The sequence below is a fragment of the Vigna unguiculata genome, chromosome 7, assembly GCF_004118075.2.
Source record: "Vigna unguiculata cultivar IT97K-499-35 chromosome 7, ASM411807v1, whole genome shotgun sequence".
Taxonomy (NCBI): domain Eukaryota; kingdom Viridiplantae; phylum Streptophyta; class Magnoliopsida; order Fabales; family Fabaceae; genus Vigna; species Vigna unguiculata.
The window spans coordinates 8,654,206-8,665,086 of NC_040285.1; the positions used below are offsets into that span (position 1 = coordinate 8,654,206).

At 30.0% G+C, this 10,881-nt stretch overlaps 1 protein-coding gene across 1 annotated transcript; it reads left to right on the plus strand.

Annotated features, from left to right (window-relative positions):
- The first annotated feature begins 454 nt into the window (after positions 1 to 454).
- LOC114191129 lies at positions 455 to 2,496 on the plus strand. The gene is made up of 3 exons (XM_028080315.1): positions 455 to 562; positions 652 to 1,741; positions 1,838 to 2,496. Exons 1-3 carry the CDS (start codon positions 455 to 457, stop codon positions 2,494 to 2,496), a joined length of 1,857 nt encoding a protein of 618 aa, XP_027936116.1.
- The last annotated feature ends 8,385 nt before the right edge of the window (positions 2,497 to 10,881 follow it).

Below are 10,881 nucleotides of genomic sequence, written 5' to 3' on the forward strand. Positions count from 1 at the left end.
AGGAAAAGTTTGTTGAGCCTACAGACCACGTGTTAGAGGGAGGTGTACGTAGGAGCACACGTGCAAGAAAGCAAAATGCTAAATGGCGTGATTTCATAGTGGAAGGATAACGAATTTGGTATGGAAAATTCTCTCTCCCTGATTATTCTCTCTGCAGCCCTCCTTCCCTTTGGGTACCTTTCTCAATGCCACAATTAACTTCCCTTAATCTCATTGCTGCCCTGTAATTGCAGGAATGGATGTTGGAGCAATCCCTATATGCTCAACCCCTACAATTTGAACATTGTTATTTCACTTTGAATACTATTTCCTTTTTTCAGAATGTATTGGCATTGCACCTTTTTTCCCAATAAATCAGAGCCATTACAGATTTGTTGATTTTTATCACTATTTTATTGGTGAACTCTGCTTCTGGTTTTCTAGCATTATTACATTGGTGCTTTCATTGGCTTCCATGGCGGAGAACACACGAATGAAAGAGATGCAGACCAAGATTCACAATCACGCCAAAGACATTCGTCGTTTGAACACGACGCTTGACAATCTCCAAAAAATAATGGACGTTAGAAATCAGGCGCAAGAAAAATCTATGGAAGAGATTAAAGTGGTTTTACAACAATTACTGTTGAATTCTCTGAACACACATGGAAGTTCTTCGCACTCAAGTTCACCGGTCCAAGCATCTCCATTAACAATGGTTGCTGTGAGCAGAGATATTTCTCTAGGTTTCCCCATTACGATGGTTCTTCATCCGTTTTGGATTTGATTTTCAAAGCTGATATATTCTTTAATTATCACCATACACCTGATGGGGAACGTGTTGAAGCCTCTATGCATTTCGAAAAGGAGGTATTGTCGTGGTTCCAGATGCTGCGGAAGATGAATGTCGTGCAAATATGGCCAGCTGTCACCCGCGCCTTAAAATTTGGTCATTCTCCCTTTGATTGCGCTATGGCTGAACTATTTAAGCTGCAACAAAATGGGTCAGTTTCTGATTACCACTTAAAATTTTTTTCATTAGCAAATCATTCTGCAGGCCTCCCCGATGAAGCTATATTGAACTGTTTTCTTAGTGGTTTAAATGTTGATATTAAGAGAGATGTCATGGTTTTATCTCCTCCCAATTTACTCAGAGCAGTGGCCTTAGCTAGGTTGTATGAAGAAAAATATATGTCACCTTCGAAAGCTCTTATTTCGTATTCAAACAAATATCCTCCATTTTCTCTTAGTAGCACCTCAAATACTACAGCAGCCAAAATAATTCTGACAGTCACAGTACCTATGGCAAAACCCACCTTACCTCCATTATTGCCCAACCCCCCAGGACCACCGTACAAAAGTGCCAATGTGACACGAATAAGTCCAACTGAAATGCAATTGCGTAAAGAAAAGGGTTTATGTTATTTCTGTGATAAGAAGTTCTCTTTCAGCCACAAATGTCCCAACCGACAGTTATATGTATTGCAATTATGTGAAGAGAATTCTAATTCGGTGGGAAATATTGATGCCCAAGGTACAAACACTGGATTAGAAAAGAGTGAGGATCATCATTTGTCTCTTAATGCTTTGAAAGGAGGCTTAGGAGTGGGTACTATTAAATTTATAGCACATGTGGGCACATTACCAATTACAGTGTTGATTGATGGCGGTAGTTCTGACAATTTTTTACAACCTCGAGTTGCCAAATGTCTGAAACTTCCAATTGAGCCAACACTCATGTTCAAGGTGATGGTCAGAAATGGTCATTATATGGAATCAAAAGGGTTAATACAAAATTTCACCCTCCAGACATAAAGGCATGTTTTTATGTTACCAGTCTTTTTACTTCCCATTTTAGGTGCTAATCTCATCCTTGGTGCAAGTTGGCTTAAAACAATGGGCCCTCATCTTGCAGATTATGAGTCATTCCAAATTAAATTCTTACATGACGGGAAATATATCACGTTGCAAGGTGATAGAGATATGGTGGCAAATTCGGCTCAATTGCATCACACCCAGCACATGGTACGTACTAATGCTATTGCTGAAATTTATAGCATGCAAGTGATAGATGAGGATATGAAATTAGTGTCTCTGTTACCACTTACAGAGGATATGGAGCCCGAATTGGCTCTTTTATTACACACATACAGCTCAATTTTTGCTCTTCCTAGTGGATTACCCCCACCTCGTCCCCATGTTCATTCCATTCCTCTACTAGAAGGTTCTAATCCTGTGAAAGTGAAGCCCTATAGATACCCTCATAGTAAAAAAAAGGAAATTGAAAAATTACTACACGACATGCTTTTGGAGGGTCTAATTCAACCAAGCTCTAGTCCATTTTCTTCTCCAATTATTTTGGTTAAAAAGAAATATGGAACCTGGCGTGTATGTAATGATTATAGGGCTCTCAATGCCACCACTATCAAGGATATCTTTCCTATTCCTATAGTCGATGAACTCATTGATGAACTGTATGGAGATTGTTATTTTTCAAAATTGGATCTACGCTCGTGATATTATCAAATTTTGCTAAATCCGAATGATCGTTACAAAACGGCTTTTCAAACTGATCAATGGCTATACGAATGGTTGGTCATGCCCTTTGGTTTATCCAATGCGCCTACAACTTTCCAAGGCTTAATGAATCAAATTTTCAGTGGCATATTAAAGAGGTTTGTTCTGGTGTTTTTTGATGATATATTAGCGTATAGTACTAATTGGAAGGATCACCTTTACCATCTTAAGGTCGTGCTCAAGATTATTCAACAGAACTAGCTCTTTGCCAAATTTTCCAAATGTACATTTGGCGTACAACAAATTAGTTATTTGGGTCACACTTTATCAGGAGATGGAGTGGCAATGGACACGGACAAGCTGACATCGGTCATTAATTGGTTGAACCAAAAACCTTGAAACAACTGCGTGGCTTTTTGGGCCTTACAAGATATTACTGACGTTTTGTAAATGGTTATGCTCAGATAGTTGCCCCTCTCACAGATCTCCTAAAGAAAGACTCTTTTAAATGGTCTTCAACAGCAGATCAAGCATTTGAGGCATTGAAAATAGCTCTTACCACAACACCAATGTTAGCAATTCCAAATTTTGCTACACCTTTTGTTTAGGAAACCAATGCTTTAGGATCTGGTATTGGTGTTGTCTTAAGTCAAAATAAGCACCCCATTACTTATTTTTCTAAGAAGCTATCTCCAAGAATGCAGAAGCAATCTGTCTATTCTAGAGAATTTTATGCAATCACAGAGGCCATGTCCGGATTCAGACATTACTTGTTAGGCCATCAATTTGTGATTAAAACGGACCAAAAAAGTTTGAAAGAACTTTTAGAACAAACACTTCAAACCCTTGAGCAACAACAGTGGTTACCCAAATTCTTTGGGTATGACTTCAAAATTCAATATTCTCCTAGAAAGGAAAACATCCTTGCTTATGCCTTGTCCTGGAGATTAGCAATGGCTTGGTCTGCACCTTCACATACTTGGTTTCAATCAGTAGCGACTGCTACAAAAACTGATGCAACATTGAGCAAAATTTATCAAGATTGTATTGAGAATGCAGGGAAAAGTGGGGAGTATGTTGTCTAGCAAGATATGATTACTTGGAAAGGGAGAATTATGTTCCCAAGGGATGAGAAATTACTCCAAATGATCCTGACAGAATTTCATACCTCAAAAGTGGGAGGCCATGTTGGAATTACAAGAACCTTGAAGAGAATTAGTGCTCAGTTCTATTGGCCCAAAATGAAAGAGGATATCCAAAAATTTATTCAAGAATGTGTCATTTGCTAACAAGCTAAAGTCTTATAATCTTTACCTACTGGCTTTCTGCAGCCACTGCCAATTCCGAACCTTATTTGGGAGGATATTACAATGGACTTCATCACTTGCTTACCTCTCTCTCACGAATATTCTAATATCATGATGGTAATAGATAGGTTATCTAAATTTGCCCACTTTATCCCCTTAAAATCTGGATTTAACAGTCAAATTGTGACAGCAGCTTTTATCCAAAATATTGTTAAGTTATATGGCTTTCCCAAAACCATAGTCTCTGATAGAGATAAAGTCTTTATCAATAACTTTTGGAAATAATTATTTAAGTCGCAGGGCACCACTTTGACTATGACTTCGGCTTATCATCCCCAATCTAACGGTCAAACCGGAAATTTAAACAAAAACTCTAGAAATGTACTTGATGTGTTTTGTTTTTGACCATCCTAAAGATTGGCCTGATATGTTACCATGGGCCCAATATTGGTATAATTCAGCTTTTCATCACAACATTTCAATGTCTCCTTACCAAGCAGTCTATGGTAAGTTACCCCCTTCTCTAATCAGGTACGAGTATAATGAGAAGGATCCTCCAGACTTACAATAGTCCCTCAAGGCCCGTGATGCTTTGTTAACAAAGCTAAAAATGAAATTAAATCAAGCTCAGAACTATATGAAGCTACAAGCAGATAAGAAACGTAAGGATATACACTTGGAGGTGGGTGATTTAGCCTTGGTTAAGTTACAACCATACAGGCAAAGTTCTGTTGCTTTGAGAAAAAACCAAAACTTGAGTCTCAGATATTTTGGCCCTTTTGAGTTGTTGGAAAAGATTGGGAAAGTTGCTTACAGATTGTTATTGCCATAATTTGCAAAGATATATCCAGTATTTCACATCTCCCTGTTGAAGAAGTTTCAAGGGGTTATTAATCAACCATACCTTCCCTTGCCACTCACGACAAATGAATGTGGTCCTGTGATGTTGCCATATCGGATTTTGGATAATCGTGTCATTAAAAGAAACGAAAAAACTAGTTTGGAAGTGTTTGTTCAATGGGATTCATTGCGTGATGATGATAACACTTGGGAAGAGATTAAAGAGTTCAAGAAGGCCTATCCTCATTTCAACCTTGAGGACAAGGTTACTGTCAAATGGGAGAGTAATGTAACAAACACATTAGAAAATATGAAGGGCAAGGAAAAGTTTGTTGAGCCTACAAACCACGTGTCAGAGGGAGGTGTACGTAGGAGCACACGTGCAAGAAAGGAAAATACTAAATGACGTGATTTCATAGTGGAATGATAACGAATTTGGTATGGAAAATTCTCTCTCCCTTATTATTCTCTTTGCAGTCCTCCTTCCCTTTGGGTACCTTTCTCAATGCCACAATTAGCTTCCCCTAATCTCATTGTTGCCCTATAATTGCAGGAATGGATGCTGGAGCAATCCCTATATGCTCAGCCTCTGTAATTTGAACATTGTTATTTCACTTTGAATACTGCAATTTGAACATTATAGATTTGTTGATTTTTGTTACTGTTTTATTGGTGAACTCTGTTTCTGGTTTTCTAGCACTATTACAAGGACTTAGACTCACACTTGGATTCTTAACATTGTGATTATCATCCTCATCATCACCATCACCATCTTTAGTAGAAGAGAAATAAATTTAAGAAGCCAAAACCTTGAAGAATACACATTTATACATAAATGTTAAGATGTTACCTCAAAAGTTTATACTTTAAAAGAAGGTCCAGAAAAGCTTATAATCTTGCTAGTGATTTTCACATTGGATAGTCAAAATCAACTTCAGGTTCGTGCGAATGGCCTCAATTTTCAGGTTCTCTAGAGTTAAGAAAATGTAAAGCCTTTTGGAAACAAACTTGAGATTTTTAGTTGTTGGGGCAACTATAGGTTTTGTAATGGTTATAGGGTTTTCAACACAAATGGACATCAAAATGATAGTTATGAACTTGGCTTTTACTCTCGAACATGATGCAGGTCAGAAAGCTTTGGTTAGTGCGCATACTTCAAGTTGGAATGTCTGAGCATCGATCATCAAATTACAAAATACAATCAATGTGAGCCCTACATATCTCAGAACAAAAGAAAATTTGATTTTCCACTTAACAGTAATGGCTTATGACAAATTATGACAAAAACATGTGTAGTTTAAAATTCAAACCACGTTTCTGTGTGAAATGCTTACTTGCAAACAAAAACATATTATCTGAGCATACATCAATTTAAATAAACAATATTTAAATAGAATTTAGGTTTGTTAATCTTTTTTCAATTTTTTTTTTATTTTGAAAAAAGTCATAATATCATTGACGGTTATAATTGCCACTAAATTTTTAAAATTTTTGAACTTGTTAACAGTCATAACCATCATTAAGTATCTATAATAATATATAAAGAGGATACCATATTTTGTGTCCACATTTCGTTATTTCAATTTTACCTTTAACTATTATTTTAAAAATTAATTATTTTATAAATAAATAGTTTACCTTTAACCGTAAATCTAAAAACCTCTTTTGCCAGTCTTTTAAAATACTTATTTTGTATACATATTTTATTTATCTAATTTTATATTTAACAACTATTTTAAAGATTAATTATATATTTTTTATTAATTTTAACTCGAATTTCTATAAAAATTAAAAAATCGAATTCACAAACGTTGTTGTGCATGTGTTTTTACTAGTTTAATATAAAAAGATTTATAATTAATTTAAAACTAGTTAAATATTACTAACAATTTTAATAACAATTATTTTATTTGTTATAATAAATTGATGTTATAATATATTTGTAGCGTCAAATTTTACGGCAATTAATTAACTTACAGAAAGAAACTAGTAATAGTTTCCCGTCGTTAAATAATATATTAAACTAATGTTAAATTTTAGAATTTTAATAGTGTTCGGAAATAAAATCTCCTTTTATTTTTTAGTAAATGTTGTCATTTTAATTTTAAATCTTTTAACATTATTAAAGAAAAAGCTAAAATAAATTGTAAGGAAGACGTTTAAAAGAATAAAAGATACTTTTTTTAATTTAAATGCTTTAGAAAAATAATTGTCACAAAATATACTATATTTTTCGATGAAAATTCAACTTTAATTAGAAATATAACTAAATTATAAAAATAATATAAATTTTGTGAAATTAAATTAAAAATTTAATTCACCTTTCAAGATAATATTAAAATTTAATTTGTAATATCCATTTTGATAGAAATCATAGTATCTAACATGAAGAGTTAACTTTTTCCAATATACTCGAATGCACAAATTTTTTAAGCTTATTTATGTTGGTATACGAGGATCCTTATTTCTTTCATTGATGGTTACTAATACTTTTATAGTGATGTTGATAACCATAGATAGCATATTCATCTATTAAAATTTAAAATTGAAGTCAAGAGTCTTTCACAAAATTTTATTTTACTTACTGAGATTAGATTGATTGCAAGCTAAAAATATAAAGATTTGATAGCGAAAAAAAAAATTCTTTCTTACTAATTTTTAAAATACTAAAAGTATTCTTCAAGAAACCACTTGAGTGGCAACATTTCATCAAAATGAAATTGTTAAAAAGGTCTTTTTTTTTTCTTCTTTTTTTATTTCATAGGAGTTTTCCCTCCTTCAACCTCTAATGAAACAAATATTCTTTTTCATAATATAATTATAAGTTTTGAAAAACTCTGATATTTTTTTCTTTGTGTGAATGAGAATTTTTTCGGATCCGTCGTTGTTTAAAAAATAATTTTTTTAAAACGAAAGAAATCAAATAGAGTCCCTATCGCTACATCGAACCTGTAATAAACACATTTAACAAATTTTGTGTGAATGACATTTGTCACCAATTTTGGTTATAAACATGTAACATGTGAAAACATTCATGAATGAATTTTGATTCTTTCAATAAAAACATACAAAATTAAAGAGACGTTTTATTCTGGGAAAGAGAAAAAAAGTATGTAAGATTTCTATTATAAATATGTAACATGTGAATTAACCCATGTATTTCAGCGTTATTTTATTTTATTAACTTCAAAATTCAAATATTATATTTGTTGGAAGAGAACTGTGCTACATATACTTATTATGCTCAATTTAACATAATAAGTAAGAACTTCATTCCAATTAATAATAATATTAATAATAACAAATATAGTTTTCTATAATATACATATAATATATAACATATAAAGATAATTTTCTTTTTTATCTATATTTCATAATATTAATTCTATCTTTTACAATACAATTATTTATTAAATTTTTTAAAATATATAAAAAAAATTTCTCTTTTTTGTCTATGTTTCATAATATCAATTCTACTATTTATAATATAATTATTTATTATTTTTTTTAAAATTAACGATTATTTTTACTTATTTTCTATAAAACTGTTTATTTTTTTTTCTTTTTTTATTTAAACAATTAATTTTTCTATTCATTTTACTTTATTTTTAATAAATATAAATTTATTTTATATTTTAACTTAATAACATTACACTATTATCACTTACTTAAATTTCTATTCTATTATTTATACTTATAATGTCAATTTAAATAACTGTTTATAAATAAAATTACTAAATAATATAAAATATAAATTAGCTCACAATATTTAACCTGCAAGAGGATCAAAATTGATTAGAGAAAAGAGTGAAAAGAAGACTTATTATATTTACAAATCTAATCCTACATATGTATTGTTTTCAATATCATGAGTCCTAAAATAGGCCCAAATTTAAAAAAATAAAAATAAGAGATGAGGTCAAAAATTTAAAGAGATGACAGAAATAATTTTAGAAAAATGAAAATTTTTATGAATTAAAAGTCGTTTTAATATAATTTATAGTTTGATTTTTAATAATAAAACATTTGAATATTTATAAAATTATTTTTACTCTTAAACGATCTTCTAATCTCTACAGTATTTATTTAATTTTTAATTAACGAATGATATTTTAGTATTCATTTTTTTCTCTCTCTCTCTCCACCATTCATTATTCAAGATCCACCCAGCGTTTTGACGGTCTTGTGAAACTTTTTTTTTTTAATTTTAAAATTTATAGGCTTACTTATATAACATATTTATAATACTATAATTTAATATTGTTCCGTTATTTTTAAAATTATTGATTAGGTCTCATTTTTTTTTCTTATAGTCCTAATAATTTAATGTTTTCTGTTAAATTAAAATAATACTGTTACAAAAATGTAACGTAAGACGTGTGTTGTTAATGTCTCATAAAAATCATGAGACGTTTTAGTAACATAATTATCTCATTCTCACCTTTTTTTTTTAACATTTTTATCAATTTGAATGAAGAAATCAAATTATTATATTTCAAAAATACATAAATAAATACCCATCCAAAAAATTAAAAAGGGTGTAGAAGAATATTAAAATAATGAAGTTATTAAGCTACTAACTAATACAATTTCTCTGATGCGTATATTCTAATAAGAGATAGTGTGCAGGGCTATTCCATTCCTAGCTATGGTTCTTACTTTTCAAAACATGTGGTTTACGTGGTGTTTAATATAAGTATACTGAGGGAAGATATCAACGAACATGTTTGCATTATTAGGATTCACACATTTTTTTTATACTCCTTTTTCCAGAATGATTTGAAAGTTGAAACTAAAATATTCAGAAGCAGCTTTTCTTTTTCTCTTTAAGTGGAATGGGTGAGAATATGTTGGAAGCAAAAGAAAGAAAATGAAAAGAGAAAGAAATATGAACTGGTGATGTATTTATTTTTTTATTTATTTTTTGTTTTGGTTGAAAAATGATCTTTGTTAGGAATAAAGTTTGAGGATATCATTAACATAAAGCAATGGCATTTTATTTTGATTAATTAATTAGATTGTTAAAAAAAAAATAATAAGTGACAACATAAATCTTACCATTATCTCTAAAATAAGTTTTAATATCATTTCGAATTTATATTTTAAATTAATTTAATTTTGAATAATTAATTTCTAAGATGAAAATTGCTTTTTTATTTACATAATGTTAGAGATTTACATGAGAAAACAAATTTATAATATACAAGTAAAATAAATATTTTTTACTTAATTAAGGTTGAATTAAACTTATATTTTTGTTTATAAAATAAAAAACAAAATTTCAATTTAAATATAATTACATATTAATATTATTTTTTTTAATAAATATAAATAACACTTCACTAAGATCAAATATATACTCAATTATCTTATGAACGTAAGGATTACTATTAGTTGAACGTGAAATTTTTTTCAAGACTACGCACAATTATTCACAAAAAGAATATCCAACGTTGTAAATGTTGTTCTTGAGTTCAACGTTGTGACCAGAGATGGTGGAATTTGCAGCCTAGTAGTATCATCTAAAGTCTAAGTTTGTGTCCTCTTGATAAAATAATTTTTAAGAAGATTATGAAAATGAATTTGTGTATATTTTAGTAGATGGATATATTTGTTTATTTAAGTGTATTTAGAGGGTAAAGTAAGTGAATTTAGAAATAAATTTTTAAAAAATTAGTGAATGATTTGAGTTACATGATAGATTACAACAAATTAATAGATAAAATTTTAAGATTACGGAAATATCTTTGATAATAAAAATTAATATTAAATGATTATTAGATGAGTTAAAAATGTTAAAATTTAATAGCATTTTAATTATATTAATTATTATACATATTTATATATAATTTTTAATATTATTACTTATTATATACACATAATAATAATAATTATTATTATATATATTATTATTTTTTAACTATATTTTAATTATTATATATTTTAATTATTATATACATGAACTATTAAGATTAAGAATAATTATTTTATATATATTATTAATCATTATATTTTTAACAATATTTTAATTATATATATATTTGACTGAAGCCAGAAAAAGTGCAAGGACTTTCAGACATAATGGAAGAAAGGGAAGATAGCTCAATCGGTAGATCAGAGGGCACTCACACCTGGCCAACTAGCCTAATCTAGGTAGTTTAGGGAATACAATACCAAAAGATTCACTATTTGATAAGCCAGCAATGGATCAAACTCTGGAACAAGCCAAACAAACTCC